The 19226-nt window shown below is 40.8% G+C and overlaps 1 protein-coding gene across 1 annotated transcript in view; it reads right to left on the reverse strand.

The window, feature by feature from the left end:
• The window catches only part of LOC306665756 (uncharacterized protein), a gene marked incomplete at its 5' end in the record, with an annotated part of 60409 nt that extends 41652 nt beyond the window's left edge, over nt 1-18757 (reverse strand). Inside the window, one exon of the mRNA XM_079147381.1 lies at nt 18636-18757. Coding sequence (XP_079003507.1) covers nt 18636-18757 — 122 coding nt within the window. The remainder of the gene's footprint in view (nt 1-18635) is intronic.
• Nucleotides 18758-19226: the final 469 nt, after the last annotated feature.

Genomic DNA, 19226 nt, shown 5'->3' on the forward strand with positions numbered 1-19226 from the left:
TCCCCCAGGAGAAAACAAAACAAACACAAACCAATAAAAACCCTGGCTGGAGATTAGACAGCAGATTTGCAGCAACTCGGGCGCCATGTAGAATGAACACAGAGCGCCTTGTGCCACAAGATGAAATCACAGTGTTCAAAGATGAACCCAAGGATGGACCATAATATCCCCCTACCTTGCTGGGATTGGGTAGCAAAGGCATGCCCTTTCTCTGCCTTCTGGGCAGGAAGTCTTCTATGGCTCTTGCATTCCATCCAAAAGACAAAAGAGGGGGTGGATTTCTCTGAACCCTTGCCAGGTAGCGCTGAGGTGGGTGTTGGGTCTTTTGAAACTGTCAGAATGAGTATGCTTCTGATTATGGGGTTCCCAAGACTCTGAGCCAGCTTTTTTTTTTAAGCACATACATTTTCTTTCTGGACCACAGCCACGTTGCTCTGGCTATGTTAATCCCCCCAGTAGTCACACTGCTTCCCAGGGCATCCAGGGAGTTGCTTGTTTTAGGGAAATCCTGTTAGTTTGAACTCTGTTCAAGAATGTGCCCAGTATACTTCAGCCCAGGAGCAAAGTGGATTTTGCCTGGAGAGTTTAAAGCACTTGGGGTGGTGGGTAGAGATGATCTGTGAGCTTGGGAGTCAGGAAAGATAGTGTGCACATCCAGGGGGTCAGTTAGCTCAGCCTTGCAGCATTCTGACCTTCGGTCCTAGAGGTGGATTAGCTACTGGAAGATTCCCAGGATGGCCCAATTGATAAAGCCTCGGTTTATACTGATGTGGCAAAGACAACCTTAGAGAGGGATATGCTTAGTCATTTTAGGACCCTCTTCTTCCAGTAGGTTCTCTGGGCCCTCATCTACCTCTGAGAGACCCAAGGCTTGTCGATGCCGTGCATTTGCTGATAAGATGATGTGCTTCCAGGTTTCCACCTGTTACTTTCCCAACTCATCAAAAATTGGTTGCTCTGTGTCTTTACACTGATCATAGATTATTATTATTCCCTATTAATATTTTTCATGATCACCCTTAAAAAGAACTGGAGCAGGCCACTCCCTACATAGTGGGAATGTAAAACGTGCCAGTTGGGTGTCACCCTCATCCTCAGAACTCTCCACCTCGGCCTGCTTAGAGGCTCACCTTCAAGAATGATTCATTTGGCTGAAAGTTCTTGTTGTATGTTTAAAAGCAAGTTGGAGAGTCAGTGGACAGAATGGGACTGAGAATCGAATTGAGGGCCTCGGTCCTCCTCCTGGCTCTCCATTGGCTAGTTTTGTGGTCTCAATCACTTCACCTGTCGGGCCCCTCCTGTGCCAGGAGTCTACTAAGATCCCTGGGAATAATGGTAATGTATCCACTCAATGAAGTTACCCAGCCCTGATGGCTGCCTGTAGGGGGCGCTGTCTAAATAGTTGACGCACAGATGAGTTCTTGCCATATACCACCCTGCCTGCAAGTGAAGATGTTGCTATGGCTTGCACTTGTGTGTTTGTCAGATTCTTTGCTGATACGGAGCTTTATTTCTGAGGGAGGATGAAAGAGAAAACCAGAGAAAGGTTAGGTGGGTTACAGAGAAAATAAGCTAGAATATAAAACATGGCATCAAGGAAAGGAAAAGAAAGCAAAAAGGGAATTTCAAAAGTACTAAATAGTGCTGAGTAGGAAATAAGCCTCCTTCATAGTCTTGCTGAACTTTGTGACCCTTCCTTCCTTACAACACAACTGAAATATACCCCAGAGCCTGTTGCCCAGTAGTTAATTGAGCTAATATAGAATGTTCTGAATTTGAATCCAGACTCTGCCTCTCATTTTAGAAAAGTTATTTCATTTCCCTATCCCCTTTATTTCCTCTTCTATAAAAAGGGATTTCTATTAGTTCTTAGCTGACCAGGTTAGTTTAAGACTAAAAGCAATAAAGCATGTTAAATTCTGCCCAAATAATGCATGTTAAGTTACCCCCGCTAATGAGTCACTGTATGTAGGCTATTTTCATTCTTAGAGAACACAAATGACTTGAACTCCAGGAGGTGTAAGGAGATTGCATTCTTTAACAAAGACAGTGAATGTCACAAATGGGAAACTTTGCTCTGCTGAATGAGCTACATGGAAGAAGTGCCTGACACCTTCTTAATAAACCCCAAGTAATCCATAGACACCAAGTTACTCCTGTTCCGAGTGCACCGCCTGCTAAATGTCAAGTCAGACTTATCATAGCAGGGGACTTACCCTCATATGTGTGACATATTTTCTGTGACGCATTCTGAATTTTGATGGTTCTTAACCAATGAGTTATTTTTAGCTAAGAATGAACAGTTAGGAAAAAAAACTCTTTAAAAGTTAAATGATCATCCTAGAAGCAGGTCGTCTGAAGCCTGGGGATACAGCCAGGGTCAGAAGGAATGAAGACTGGTTAAGTGGGTGTATTTTCTTCTCAAGCCACAACTTGAGATTTTTATCACCAACGATAATGATGAGGGCTCATAACTTGAGCAACATTGTGAACTACTGGGCACAAAGAAGTTTGTGCAAAAAGAAAAATGATCTAATATTTTTAAGAAATTATTCCATAGGGTTCTTTTCTGAAGCACAGAGTAAATAAAACACAAAAGTTCTTACAATGGCTTCAGTGTATACATAACCCAGACCCTTTTGTGACCTCATCTCTCATCACTCTTCCCCAGCAACTCCTCAGTAACTGCCAGGCTCACTCTCTCTTAAACTTGTCTTACCCTGTTTCTAGAAAATTCTCCCCAGATAGCCACATGGCTTGTGCTTTCACTTCATTTAGGTTTCTTCCCAAATGGTGCCTTATCTGAGAACTACTTTTTTCTCATGATCACTGTAGTATTCACATTCAGTGCCTAGCATATGGCAAGCACCTAATAAGTATTTTTTGAATTAACGTATGAACAAATTTACTAAGTGGATGAATGAATGAGCAGTGATGCAGTAAGGTGGCAGAATCATGAAGCTAGGATTGGTTCCAGGAGGTGACTCTTTTGGAGAAAGCTGCATGATAGTAATCCTACATGTTTTATGAAGGAGAGCACAAAATTGAAGATCTGGCCATAACTGTAATCCATTGAGTATTCTTATTTAGTCCTAGAAACACGAGTTCCTCTTTCAACTCGTTGTATTTATAGAACCCTAGATCGGAATGAGGAGAGTTCAATTCAATCCCAATTCAGTCACTTCTAGTACATGATCTTGGACAAAATACATGGCTTGCCAGAATCTGAAATCCCTTATTGGTAAAATAAAGCCAAAGAGAACACCCTCCTCTGAGGGCAGTGAGAGTTAAATGAGATGCTGTACACAAAAGCACTTGGAATGGTAATACATGATGTAAATGGGGCAGATGACAGCGTTGTATGAGAAAACTTAGAGTGTGGCTTCCTTTTGAAAATTTAATATTTGATGAAGTGGAAGGAAGTAGAATCTATAATAAGGACTATCGCTAGAGCAATGTTTTTTGAAACCATGCAATCAATGTCATGACTTGGAACCAACTTTATGAGCTCTCTCTTTCTCTCTTTCTCATTTTGTTTGTCTTTTGTTGTTTTTACAACAAATAATAAAATAATGAAAAATATCAACTTTTTTCATGAAATTTTTATTTGAATTTTGTGGATGTGTTTATAGTGTTATTAAATCAATTTGTCACTGTGGATCATCGTTAGAAAGTTTGAAAACTAAAAACAGAAGAGTGAATCAGACAGAACTTTCCTATGTTCATATATGAATACACAACCAGTAAAACTCTACATCATGTACAACCAGCAGAATGGAATCCTATTTAGAATAAGTTATACTCCATGTATATATAATATGTGAAAATATACTCTGCTCTCACATATATCTAAAAAGAACAAACAAAAGTACATTGATTCATTTTTAAAAAAAAAGCAAGTTTGAAAACTGCCAGATACAGTGGTGCACATCTATAATCCCAGCAACTTGGGAAACTGAGGTAAGGGGATCACAGTTCAAGGCCAGCCTCAGAAACTTAGCAAGGTCCTAAACAACTTAGTGAGACCCTGTCTCAAACTTTAAAAATAAAAAGGTCTGGAGATGTGACTCAGTGGTCAAGCCCCTCTGGGTTCAATTCCCAATACTGAGAGAGGGGGCGGGGGGGAAGAAAAAGGAAGTTTGAAAATTACTGATTTAATAGTGTCTCTTATGATCCTGATTTGGGTGATCAAAGCCTGAACTGGAGTACAATACATAACTATTATTGTTATCTCATGTTGTCTCCATAACTCTGTGGGGTAGGTTCTCTGTAACCCTTGGTTTTTCAGAGATTGAACATGTTCACACACAGCAAACAAGTGGAAGAGCCTGGTTCCAGCCCAATTTTTACTTTTGGTTTCAATGTCTCCTCCAGATCTTATAGTCCTACCACTGGAATGGAAGAGGTGGGAAACTAAGGGAAATAGGAGTCAATATTCACACCAAGGCTCCAGTCCTGAGTGACGAGAAAATGCTTGTGCAAATGTCCAAAAGAAGCACATTGGCAGCTTGAGTTGGTCCAGGGAGGGGAATGGAAAAAAAAAAAAAACTCAAATTTTAAATGATGAAAGAATGCCTACGTGTCTAATTTTCAAATCAAAAGAGAACTTCAAGCATTTGGTAGAGAATCACCAGCATTTCACAAGACAAAATACCTCTCTGGTTTTGTACATCCTGGGGTCAGAGCCAGCCCCTGCCCCTCCTGTATAAAGGAGCATTTCCTGTACCCCAAGAAGCTGATAGGTGCTTAGGAATTGTATACTTGCTTCATCATGGCGCTGACATCCTATTGACACATGTGGATTGTGGGGTCATCATGCCTCATCTCCTCCTCCAAATTGTAGGCCCCCAGTCAGAGGTCAAAGAACATGCTAAAAAGTAATTTCCTGTTGTGCAGCTTCTGTCTCTGAGGGCGTCTCTGAGCTCCTCTATAATAGGTTCTTCCACACATCTCAACATAATTTCTCTGACTACAATATGAACCCAGTGCCTTTAGAAGGTGTGGGCACCACATGGGCTTCAGTCTTGTGAATAAATGTTGACCCAAGGCAGCCGCATGTTAAGCATCTAAAGTGAAAATCAATCTCATATGCAGGGTGAAAATTAAGGTTCATATATCAACAAGGAGTTACCAACGGGGCACAACACTGGTGTCAAGGGATTTAAGCTATTAGATAACACCTCTCCCCTTAGTCTAGTGACCCTCCAAGGTGAAGATACAGCCTGTGATTAAAGCTGTGGGATCTGGAATCAGAAAAGTAAAAAATGACAACATACATAAATGACTAAGCTGTTAACCTGAGACATTTAGGTAACATTTATGATTAGTCTGAATAGTAGGCTAAGAATAGTCCCTCAAAGAAAAAAAAAAAGATATCCATACCTTAGGTCCTAGAACCTGGGAATGTGACCTTATATGGGCAAAAATAACTTTGCAGATGTTAAGGATTCTTAAGATGCACAGTGTTATAATTTGGATCTGAAAAGTCCCCCAAAGACTCATAACTTAAAGGCTTAGTTCCCAGTCCATGGTTTTATTGGGAACTGGAACCTGTAAGGTGTGGATCTTAGTGGGAGGTTTTGTGTCATTAGGGGCATACCATCAAAAGGGATTGTGGGATCCTGATATCTGATATCTCTCTCTCTCTCTCTCTCTCTCTCTCTCTCTCTCTCTCTCTCTCTCTCTCTCTCTCTCTCTGTCTTCTGCCTGACCACCACCATGAAATGAACAGTCAGCTCCACCACATACTCCCTTGCCATTATGTGTTGGCTTACCATAGGCCCAAAGCAATGGAGTCAATCAATTATGGACTGAAACTTTCAAAACTGTGAGTGAAAATAACCCTTCTCTTTATAAGTTTATTGTGTAAGGTATTCTATTATAGTAACTAAAAGCTGACTAACACAGGAAGATTATCCTGAGTTATCTTAGTAGAACCTAAATAAAATCACAAGTGTTCTTATAAGAGAAAGGCAGAGGGACATTTGACTCTCAGAGAAGAAAAGGTAATGTGACCACTGAGGCAGAGACTGGAGTGATGTCGTCAAAGTAAAGTAATGCTGGAAGTCACTAGAAGCTAGAAGGTCAAAGAACATGTTCTCCCCTAGAGCCTCTGGACAGAGCATGGAGCCGCCAAAACTTTAATTTTAGCAGTGATTCTGATTTCAGACTGATTTCTGGCCTTCAGAATATGAGGGAAGACAGAGATCCAAGATGGCGGACTAGAGGGAGGCTACATTCCTTGTCGCTCCGTAAAGCCGGTTTCAAGCAGAGGATATCTGTTTCTCAGTGAAGCAGTATCCCCTGGTGTTTACCCATTTGTCTGCTGTGATGACCTACAGTCTGCCAGCATATCGATGCCTTTTTTGAGTGCAGATTGCTCACTGTCAGGCGTCTATCATCCGCCATTTGCCTGCCTCTCGCCTGTCCATCGCCTGCCTTACACCACCTATCCATCATCCAATGCTCAAGGTTCACCTCTCGATCGTCCTACAACAGTCAGCAAACTGATCGCCAACCGCCAGTGGAGCACCAGCTGCCTGCTGCTACCTGGAAGTTCACTGTTACAGTACCTGCAGGTTTGATTACACGTGGCTGCCGCCATTTTGAGACAACAGCCAGGCCCCATAGGGCCCCTGGCTGGACTGACTGAGCCCCATCACCAGGATCCCTCAGCCCGACCAATCACTCCCTGCCTCTGGGGCCCTCACATCCACTGACTGCTCCCTGCCACCAGGACCCCCAGACCAACTGACTGCACCCTATCACCAGGACCCCAGACCAACTGATTGCAACCGGCCTCCAGGATCCCACAACCACACCAAACACACCGGACCTCCAGGACCCCTGCCAGACCAACTGCATCCCTTCTCCAGGACCTCCAGCTGACCACGTCCACCCCTGAGCTGCAGCTCCCCAGTTGCCAACACATTTCAAAGCCAGAGTGGCCATCTTGGATAATCCTGGAAGCCTGAGCTCTGATCTTTAGGTGGGGCAAATCCCATCCTGCGACGCCTGCTGGAGGCTTGAAGCTCATTGTCAGGTACCTCTCATGCATCAGGCTACTGAACACTGGGAGGTTTCATTAGTATATGACTGTTATACAGTAGATTTTCTTTTTTCTCCTTTTTAAAAAAAATTTAAGTTTTTATTTCTTTACTTTTCTTGCTCTCTTTTCCTTTTGTTTACCTGTTCCCTCAGAGTCTCTTTCTCCCTTTTTTGCATGCTAACATCCGATTTCTTTTGATTACACTCTCACCCTTTCTATTTTCTAGAACTTCTGTATATTCTTTTCTTATCCCATTAACAGCCACATTCTACATCCCTCTGCATCCTCTTTGTCCTCCATTAGAAACTGCAGACCTTATTGCAAACCTGTTTGTTTTACCGAAGATAATATTTGAACTCATTTTGTTTATTATGACAATTTTGTTATTGTCCCCATAGGGGCTGTTTGGTCTAGGATTGCATAGTGTCTGATTTGGGCACTGCTAATATTGATCTCCCCTTAAAGAAAGGGTTTTGGAAACCTATAGGGCCACTATAAGCCTATAGGGGGAAATCTGCAATACCCCAGATCTGCACTGCTAGAGGGGAAGATACATGGACAACATGAAAAAACAAGGGAAGAAAATGATCCAAACAAATCTAAATTCTATATTAATAGAATCCAATGACAGTATGTTAGAAGAAATGTCCGAAAAGGACTTCAGATTATACATGATTAAGATGATTCGCGAAGCAAAGGATGAGATAAGAGAGCAAATGCAGGCAATGAATGATAATACCAATAAGATACCAATGAATGAATGATAATACCAATACCAAAGAGCAAGTGCAGGAAGCAAAAGATCATTTCAACAAAGAGATAGAGATTCTCCAAAAAAAAAAAAAAAAACAAAACAAAACAAAACGGAAATCCTTGAAATGAAGGAAACAACAAACCAAATAAAAAACTCAATGGAAAGCATCACCAAAAGACTAGACCACTTGGAAGACAGAACCTCAGACAATGAAGACAAAATATTTAATCTTGAAAATAAAGTTGCCCAGAGAAGATGGTAAGAAATCATGAACAGAATCTCCAAGAACTATGGGACATCATGAAAAGACCAAATTTAAGAATTATTGGGATTGAGGAAGGCACAGAGATACAAACCAAAGGAATGAACAACCTATTCAATGAAATAATATCAGAAAATTTCCCAAACCTGAAGAATGAAATGGAAAATCAAATACAAGAGGCTTACAGAACTCCAAATGCACAGAATCACAACAGACCCACACCAAGGCACATTGTAATGAAAATGACTAACATTCAGAATATGAGGGAATACATTTCTATTGTTTAACTCACTGTTTGTGGTAAGTTGTTACAGCAGACATAAGAAACGAATATAGTCTGCAACACAAAAGATGTGAAATGTCTAGCATAATAAATGCTACATAGTAGACACACAATAAATGTTTGTTTCTTGCCTGCATGCTTTTTTCCAGCTCTTTCTACCTTTTTGTGCCTTCTGTTTTCTTACCTTCTTTTAAAAAGAACTTTCAGTGTGTAAGGTACAGAAAAAGAAGCACAGGCTCTGGAACTTTTTCAAGTCCTGTTGCTACTCAAGAGATGAGAAAACTCAGGCTAGTCATGTGACCTCTCAGTTTTCTCATTTGCAAAATGGGAATAATGTTGTCTACTTCACAGGGTTCTTATGATAAGCCAAGGCTGTAAAACAACTAAGTTTTCTATCTTATATTCATTTGCCTTGTAGATTCAACTTTCCATATTTGAAGAAAACAAGAAAATGAGGGAAAGATAGGTGTAGTACATGCTGATAATAATTAAACAGTGCTGGTAGTTAAGACCAATGATTTTCTCTAGGCATTTGCCCAGGGAACATGTGAGATGCAGCACATGAATGTACTCTTTCTTCCAGGGCCTCAGGCCTCAGATGCTTTTGCTGAAGGCATTGACTGAGTCCAAGTACAATAGTCAAAGGCATACTTTTAATAAAGCAAGACAACTTTTTTATCTGGTGTCTCCAAAGAAACAGAAATATTTAGGAAAAATCACCAATGTGGTGCCTTTTATGGTATTTTCATCCATAGTTTAAGCAAGCATGCTGCATACTGCATAGCTAACTTCAGAATACAGACCCAGTGCCAGGAGACACTGCTGCAGGACCTGGTGCTATCCTCCTGAACAGGGATGCTCTGGGCCCATCCAGCCCTCCGTTTTAATTCCTCTCTGAACCAACTCTCATGGAGCACCATAAGTCCAAAAGCCCCTGGTTTACTGGTCTTTCAGCAACACATATTTAGGCACAATTATCCTGCTTGTGTCTAATCTTCATTACAAAATGTTAATGCAAACTTACAGAGATGCCACCATAGGCATATAACTCCCAAGAGTTGGGGAGCTTTGGAAAGCACTAAGAGTTCATGAGACCATCGAATGCCAAGTTATCTGTATCTTGCCCTCTTGCCCTCATGCCCTCAAAAAAAAAAAAAAAAAAATTTTTTTTTTTTTTTTTTTGGAGGACACTGGTCTTCCTGCAGCATCTCCTACCACTTCAAAAGTGATTTTTAAAATTATGGCAGAATTTATTGCTAAACAACCACATCCATATCCTCTAGCTTTTGGGAGGTAATAAAACAGAGAAATAGCTCTATTGGAGTCATAACAGCCAAAACCTGTCATTCCCCTCAAAAGAGAGAACCTACCAGCCTTAAAAATGGGAGTCTCTCAGAACTGGGGGGAGGAAAAAATGCTTCTCTGACTTCTTTAAATATCTTCCTGTATTTAATTTCACTGAAAAACCACACTTCTGGCCCTACCATGCCTACAGCCTTCTCATTACCTCCAGCAATTTCCATGGCATCTTTTTTGAACTCTAAATTCCCGGACGGAGTTGAGTGTGGTGCTGCAAATTAGTGAATCATAAAAATTAGAGCTGGAAAAGGCTTGTGGGGTCATGGGGTTATCCTCTGCCAATTCGAGATGGTTCTCTGTGGTTTGTTCCTGAATGCTTTGTTCAAACTGGTTTTAAGTCAACAGTACATCCCAGAGGGAGGAGAAGAAAGAACAACAATGAAAAAGTCTTTGGCCCACCGGTTTCGCTAGCCAGCCTAACCCAGAAGAGGGAAGCCTGGGGCCACCAATGGGGAAAGGCAAGATGAATCATGGAATGGAGGGCTGGAAGGGACTGCAGAGGGCATGGAGACCAACATTAAATCTTACAAATGAGGAAAGGGAGGTTCAGGGAGATTAGAGCACAATCTCTCGAGGATTGCATGAGACCCATAACAAGGAAAGAGGCGCCTGGACCTCCAAAGGGACTCAGCAAATACTGGTTCCATTTCCTTCAGCAGATCATCTTCTGCTTTGTCTTAGAGTTTGCTACAAATACACATGAATAGTGGCTTGCGAATTCCGTGAGGGTGAATTCCCTATTGTATTTATTTTTATATCTGCTGCAGTGCCTAGAGCTGGGTCTTTAATAATGGGATGGCTTAGTAAGCACTAGTCATGTTGAGCTGAGTTACTATAAAAATGGTCTGTCTTCTTTTTACAAATCTCACTAGCTTGTATCTATGTTTGTCCCCGCCCTGGTCTTCCAGCCCTAGGAATGAAGGGTGTACATGACAAGAAGTGGGGTTTAGGGTCCATGTGAGTAGAGTTTTCTATGGGCTATACTGAGATGAATGGGGCTTCCTCAAGAGAGATGTCAGGCGGAGTTGGACACTGGACAGATACATGAAGGAAGGGGACTCAGGCATCTGAATTAGGTTTAGAGTATTGACCTCCGAGGTCCCATCCACCTTCAAGTTTTTAGACTCAATGATATAAAAGAGCTTTATTTCCAAATGCACATAAGGTTTCAACTAGTTGAATCCCTTAAAAGTCAAAGCCCTCTCAAGACAGATCCCCATAGTCTCTCACACTTATAAATCAAAGACATCAAAATATGGCTCCAACTGTGGGCAAGGGGAGAGAGAGGTCCCCAACGTTCTCTCCCAAATGCACCTCTTGATCTAGCTTAGAGACTTCAAACGTTATTCTCTAATACACTTTTTAAAACCTCATTTAACATAGTCCAAAGTCGAATGAGTTCTGTGAGTTAGTTTGGCAGAGAGATGAAATCACATCAAATCCATATTCATTATAGACATCCTATATGTCATCTATAAGGATGGATGGGCGCTCTCGTGTGGGAGGAAGGCTAACTCAACAGAAAAGCTCAGGGGTTTACAGAGACCTGTCTGCTGCCTTCCTGTTTCACCTCCTTTTAATTGATTCGTCCCCAAACACTGAGCAGCCAGGGAGATTCATCCATCCCAGCTGAAACCCTTTTATGCTTAATATTCTTCCCACTCTTAGCACTAGCTAGTATGTTTCAGCAGGCCTTGGGAGACTTCTTAAGTGTTGTTTTAAAATTTTAATATCATTGTAAAAATATTAGAAAATATAGGTAAACACAAGAAAAGCCCCAAACTCCTGTGGAGAATCCTATGAATATCCAGTATGCAATTTTTTTTTTTTTTCGTTTCTTTGTGTTGGGAAACTTCAAAATCCTCCCTTCTATTTCTTTCTGTTTTTTTTTAAATTGTAAACAAATGGGATACATGTTGTTTCTCTGTTTGTACATGGAGTAAAGGCATACCATTTGTGTAATCATAAATTTACATAGGATAATGTTGTTTGATTCATTCTGTTATTTTTTCCCTCCCACCCCTCTTTTCCCTCTATACAGTCCCTCCTTCCTCTGTTCTTGCCCCCCTCCTACCACACATTATGTATCATCATCTGCTTATCAGCGAGATCATTCGTCCTTTGGTTTTTTGAGATTGGCTTATCTCACTCAGCATATTCTCCAATTTCATCCATTTGCCTGCAAATGCCATAATTTTATTATTTATAGCTGAGTAATATTCCATTGTATATATATACCACAGTTTCTTTTTCCATTCATCAATTGAAGGACATCTAGGTTGGTTCCACAATCTGGCTATTGTGAATTTAGCAGCTATGAACATTGATGTGGCTGTATCTCCGTAGTATGCTGATTTTCAGTATGCAAATTTTTAAATTTCCTTTCTCCCCTGGTTCCTCTAGAGCAATAAGTAAAAGTGGGGTTAGAGACTAACTTTACAACTAGGGCCACATCAAGAATCTGCTACAATTTCTAGTTAACCTTACTTTTGAACTTGGAACAAAAGTTCCAAGTTCACCCCTTAGAGTAGGGGGTGAACGGAGAACACAGAAGTGATGCAGGCTGCTTAAAGCATTCTCCCTCTTTGGGGAGAGAAGGAGGAGGACAGCAATGGATATGGTCTTTTGACCTAAATTATTCAGATTTTCAATCATCACAATCACAGTTATTCAACATGTACAGTGTGCCTGGCATCCTTCATCTCATTGAATTTGGATCTTCTGGAGCTTTCCTAGGAGTGGGCTAGGAAAGGAATAACAACTGGCATACCTTGGAAGAAAGCCCTGACTTGCAGCATTTGCCATTTTCCGTGGTGTAAATACTCACCAATCTCAAGCTATGACACAGAGTTGGGAAGAGATGCTCAGGAATACATCATTATTCAGTTCTTTCCAACTTTTAGACATGATAGTTATAAATATCCTCAAAAGAATGGATAAGTGAAATACAGTAATATAATTAGGATTTGGTGAGCTTAGAGTATTTATTACTTACATTTTTAATATGATTTATTCAATGAAAAGTTTATACAACTTAATTTTTATTAATGGCTGTGTTTAACAATTGGCTTGCAAAATTCTTCACAAGAACTAGCTACAGTACACCACTGAGACTTCCTCACGGCTTCTTCTTCCCCTGGCTAAGTAAATACAACTTGATTCATGAGCTTTTGTTTTACCTACACTTAGACTTTGTTTTAATATCTTCCATCTTCTGAAAGTTTCACTGCTTCTCCTCCTCCTCTGATCTTGACTATCACCAACAGGAGAGGTTGGGGTAGAGAAGGGAAGTCAGAGCCCAGAGCTAAGGAGTCTTCCACTGAATAAAGATTTTGAAAAAGTCGAAGCATGAAAGCAAGAAACATAAGACATGATCAAAATGGTAACCATGAGCTACATGTACTGACTAAGCACTTGAAATGTGGGAAGTTTGAATTTAAATGTGCTATAACACACCAGATTTTGGAAGACTTAGTTCAAAAATATGTTAAATACCTCATGAACAATTTCATATCAATTATAGGTTGAGATGATATTTTGTACATGTTGAGTTAAAAATTTATTATCAAATTAATTTTACCTGTTTCTTTTACTTTTTGAAATACATCTACTAGAAAATTGTATTTGTGTAGCTTACAGTATCTTTCTAGTGAATATCACTGCTCTGGGGAGTTGCCAGGGATCAAGGATAACCTTGTCTAGAGATGGCATTTTGAATTATATAGTCCCAGGTTTCTCAAGTTAGAGGCATGGGCTCTGAAACTCACAGGCTTAGTGGAAAGGTTGATTATCTCAGAGTCTTTCAGGAACTCAGGCTGACTCTGATTTATTTATTGCTGAGTATGAGGTGCTGTGTGAACAAGAGCCAGCATGTGCTAGCACAGCACGAACAAACACGGCTGCTCCTTCACACCATCTGACTTCCTTACTGCACCACTGTCCCCAAAACCAGCTGCTTTAAACTAGACCCACTGAGGAACTCCTGAAAACAGCTGGAGTCAAGTTATGAAACACTTGCCCTGCGCTAGCCCTGAGCTGGGCCTATGAAAGGCTGGGATTCAGATTTATGGAAGAAAGAGACCCACAGATATATGGCCAATCAGTTTCTGACATAGGTTCAAAAGCATTTCATCAGAGAAAAAAAAATTATTTTCAACAAATGTTGCTGGAACAATTATATATTCATACGCAAAAAAAATGAACTTCCATCCAAACTTTGAAACATATAAAAAAATTAACTCAAAATGGCTCATAAACCTGGGCTGGGGTTGTGGCTCAGTGGTAGAGCGCTTGCCTGGCACGTGTGAGGCACTGGGTTCAATCCTCAGCACCACATAAAAATAATAAATACATAAATAAATAAACAAAATATATTTTTTAAAAAATGGTTCATAGATCTAACACTTAAAAGTATAAAATTTTTGAAGGAAACTTGGGAGAAAATATTTGCAACCTTTGACTAGGCAAAGATCTTAGTTCTGATATCAAAAGCACCCGGATACCAGAAAAAAAAAAAAAGGTATAAATTGGACTTCATTGAAATTAATAACTTCCATTAAGAAAACAGAAAAGGGATTGGGGTTGTGTCTCAGTGGTACAGTGCTTGCCTAACACATGTGAGACACTGGGTTCGATCCTCAGCACCACATAAAAATAAATAAATATAATAAAGGCATTGTGTCCATCTATAACAAAAAAGAAAAAAAAAGAAAAAGGAAAAGACATGGTGACTGGGAGAAAATATTTGTAAGTCACACATCTTATTAAATATTTGTAAATCACACATCTTATTAAAACTTGTATTTAGAATATATAAGGAACTCTCAAAACTCAGTAGTAACAGAGGAAGTGACCCATTACAAAAATTATTTGAACAGACACTTCACCAAAAAGGATATGCTGACGAAAAGTGCTCATCATTATTAGGGAAATGCAAATGAAAACCACAATGAGATAACATTACCCACTAGATACCTATTAGAATATCTAAATTTAAAGGACTGGTGAGGTCTGAGCAAGCACAACTCTCATACAGTGCTGAGTGGGAAGGTAAAATGCTACTACTTTGGAAAACTGTTAATCAAGTTCTAAAAAGTTAAACAACATCTACTGTATACCCCATTCCACTTACAGACAATTACCCAGGAAAAATACAAATATGTGGTGCATGATCTTACTCACATGTGGAATCTAAAAGCATTGATCTTGTAGAAGTTTAGAGTAAAAAGGTGGTCACCAGAGGCAGAGAGAGTCAAGAAGGCTGGAGAAAGTTGACCAAAAGTTACTAAGTCATAGGAGAGAGAAATTTTGACATTCTATTGTACAGAAGGATGACTGTAAATAATAATGTATCAAATATTTTAAAAAGCTAAAAGAAATTTTGAATGTTTTGACTATAAAGAAATAATAAATATTTGAGGAGATTGACATATGGACCCTGATTTGAACATCATTACAAGGCATTCATGTATTCAAAACACCATGATATCCCATAAATATGTACAGTGTAAATATGTATCAGTTAAAAGATAAACTAAAAAGGAAAAATGCAAGTGTATGTCCAAACAGAGGCTTGTACATGAATTTTCATTGTATCTTCACTTGTAATAGCCCAAACTGAAAACATCCTAAATATTTGTCAATAGGTGAATGAATGCACAGATGCCTAACATCTGAACATGGAATATTACTCCACAATACAAAGGAATAAACTATTTACATGTGACAATATAGCTGAATCCTTGAATAATTCAACTGAACGAAGAAAGTCAGACCCCCCCAAAAAAGAATATATATATTATTTGATTCCATTTGTTGAAAATTCTAGAACTAGAAAATGCAAACTAATCTACAGTTAAGAAAGTAAATCTGTGGTTGGTTGGGGATGGGGAAGGTTAGGGGGAATCAGGAGGGAGGAATTATAAAGAGCCACAAGAAAAATTTTTGAGGTGATGGATATATTCATTTGATTGATTGTGGTCGAGGTTTCATGGGTATATACATATGTCAAAACTTATCAAACTGTACACATTAAAAATGTGTAGTTTATTTCCAATTATACCTTGAGAAAAAAAGTATAAGGGTTGGCCTAGACCTTGGGGAGCCTACAACAGAGAGTACATAATCAATCACCCTGGCTTTCCCTTTAAACCAACTAATGGATGGTGGCCCCAGAGTTTCTATAGAACAGGAGCATACAGATGATAATATGGGTTAAAATGGGCCAGGAGCTTCTCTGGTGACTTATCCTGAAGCTGAGCTGGCATTGCAAACTGTTGGACTTTTCAGAGTGTTTCCTTGGGTGGTTCGTGAATGCTTATGGAGATTATGTGAGGGCCACAAATGCCCTCCCCACCTTCCCGTTCTGCTCACTGCTGCACTGAACACTCTGCTAAGTAAGAATCCTAAGCAAACAAGCCAACAAGAGGGATTACACTTAGTATCTTGTCCCATATGGCCCAACCCAGGGCCAGTCCCCAACAGTTTCCCCACCTCTCTAGCACCTTCTTTTGTCCCATTCCCATGCATGCTCCCTCCAGCTACCTTGTAACTCTGTCCTCAGCTACTCTCCCTGAGAAACTAGTGCCTGGAAAATCCTTACGCTATTTCTCTCAACAGGACTTGTGTTTTCATAGGCCTACAGAATAAGACTCGAAAGGATTCATCTCTAGATGGGACATTTCAGACTCTGTTAGAGCTAGGGGGACCTTATCACTACATGGACAATCTCCTGCACAATGGCCTCCCTTCCAATGACCAGTCAGAAGAGCTCATCCCCCTGGTTGCTGGCTTGCTGGTAGGGGGAAGCCAAGTCAGCACTAACTTCCTTTCAAATTAAACACTAGCAGAAGAGTGCATGGTAGGAAAGCTCTGGAGCCTGTGCTGTCTATTGGAAGCCCAGTCATGCTGGCCACCAAAGTTCCACCTGTGATGATGAATTCTATGTTGAGAAATGGGGAACAAACTCAGTGTCCTATGAAGACATGTGCCAGTGAGACCATACCTGCCAAAGGGTAGCTCAGGGTCTCCATAAAGCAGAGTCTTTTTTTCCCTCTGGGTCATGATGGTTGAGCCAGGTTAGCTCTAAGTGGGGCTGGAGAATGAGCCCCCTGCTTTCTGAGATGGAACAGGCCAGCCCTGCAGTAGCCTCTGCAGTCCCGCTCTCCCAGTGATGGCTGGGCCCCAGGTCAGAACACAGTAAGAAAGACAAAACAACAATAATGCTGCTACAGTGGTTTTAATTGTTCTTTGGAAACCTAACACAGGACCAGGAAATCTCAGTTGGAAGAACAGTAGAAGTATCTTAGCCGACTATCCCACTGACACATGAATCTCTACTCCATCATCCCTGAGAAGTGGCTGTCTAGTTCTGTCCTGAATGCCTCCAGGGAGAGCTTTCTTCTAAAACAAGCTCTAATTGTTAGAAAGCTCTTCCTTATATGTACAGCTGTGAAAAAGCATGAGGAAGTGCTCTGCCCTGATGTGGAAAAATCTCCAAGATACACTATCGAGTAAAAAAAAAAAAAAAAGTGAACAATGTGTATAATATACTAACTTTGGGATTCTAAAAATGAGAAAGAGTTGATATTCATTTTTTGCTTATATATGCCTCTGAGAAGCTCTGAAAGAATACCCATGAAACTTTAGAAAACAATGACTGCTTACCAAGGAAAGGGGAAAACCAAGCAGAGAGTAAAGAGAGCTATCACATATGTGAAATTAACCTCACGTTAGGAACTGTTCTAAGGACTTTGCACATATGAACTCAATTACTTCTCACAACGACTAACAAGAAAAGGACAATTACTATCCCCCCTTTTCAGATCAGGAAGCTGAGGTTCAGAGAGGTAAATAATTTGCCAGAGGTTACACAGCTAGGAAGTAGCAAGTCTGGGACAAACCGAGGTGGCCGAGCTTCAGAAACATTAAGGATCATGCCCAACAGTACCTACCAGAGTAGAAGGGTGGGAGCGAGGTTTGTCCTTGTATTTGTTTTTATGCTTTCTGTTAGTCTGATTGACTGACTGGTTGGTTGGTTGGTTTTTGAGCCCATGAGTATACTACATATTTAGTAAGAATTTCTTTGGCAGCTACGAGGAGACAATGTTAGAAAGCTGAGGAAAACAGTCTGAGAAAGAAAGAAAAAGAAGGGGAGGGAAACAGCAAGAGAGGGAGGATGGAGAGAAAGTAAGAGAAGGAAAATTAAAGTTCCTTCTTAGACTGAAAACCTGCTTTCCTGAAGCTTCTTTTGCTGTTTGGTCCTGGGTTGGTTCTTTGGGATGGTACCAGGTCCTGCTAAATGGACTTCTTCCCAGGAATGGAGAAGGATATTTCCAGTTCTTTCTGCTGATTCCTAGCTGCCCCAGGTTTCCATACTCTTCACCATGTTGATTAGTTTTCTCCAGATACGCTCATGATATCAGCTACTGTCTTGAGTCTGGGGCCCCAAACAGAACCTGGATCTTTGGCACTGGTCTGGCCATTTGATTATAATACCTCCCTTGTTTTTGAACTGTATTTCTACTAATATAGCCTGTTTGTACACATACTTCTTTTTTAAAATTCTCATGTCTCTGTTACAATTAACTAAAAGTCCAACACTTAATCCCCTGTGCTCCTGTTTATTCAGCTCTTCCCCACTCCCGACTGGTACGGTTGTTTTCTAAGCCCAAGTCTGGGACAGTAAATCTCTCACCATTAAACTTTATCTTGTTAATCTGTTTGTTCCATCCCATTGTTCTAGTCTGGCCCAGTTGGAGGCTAGTTCAGTTTTCCAAAATCCTCAAGATCCCTCCTGGCCTTGTCTTTGCCATTTGGACAGATAAGGACACTTAGTTCCACAGAGGGGATTTGCCTAAGAACTCACAGATTATTGGTGCAAGGCTCTTACCCTCCACTCAGTGCCCATTCCAGAAAGGTCCAGTGTCACCTTAGGACCACAACCTGGTACTTGCTGGAAGAGCTCCATCCTGCATGCAATGTGTAGGCCCCGGTGTCCAGCAGGAGCACCTTTGATGGGAACTGGGAGGGAGTGCGCAAAGGCAGACCCATGATGGAGTGGTACAGTCGAAAGCGAAGGCCCTCATGTGCATGGCATATGTTCAAAGTTGGCTGGTGATTATAGAGGCTTAAAACATCATGTTCTAGATTAGCTGCCTGGGGTTTTCTGAAGCTTGTGCCGAAATCAGAGATGCCGTGGGGATGACATCTTCCTTATCTGTGAAGTGATGTGATATGGAGTTACTCAACAAGCAATCCCCAGAGACCACAAACCAAGGAGCCGATCCAGGAATTCCACTTTCGTCCGCCTGCCAGATGTGCAGGTTGAAGTGTGTTTCTATGCTCCGCATGTCTTTTCTCCCAGATCAGGCAGCTATTTCAGATGAGTTTTTTTTAAGTGGGGGAGGGGGCGGGAGGTTGCCTACATGATACTTACGCTGGCAACATGTCTGATTGGCAGAGTGGGTGGACAAAGTGAAAACAGAGCAAGTCCCTAAGACACATTAACGTGTGGCTGTGG

The sequence above is a fragment of the Sciurus vulgaris genome (assembly GCF_902686455.1).
Source record: "Sciurus vulgaris genome assembly, chromosome: 7".
In the NCBI taxonomy this organism is placed as follows: Eukaryota; Metazoa; Chordata; class Mammalia; order Rodentia; family Sciuridae; genus Sciurus; species Sciurus vulgaris.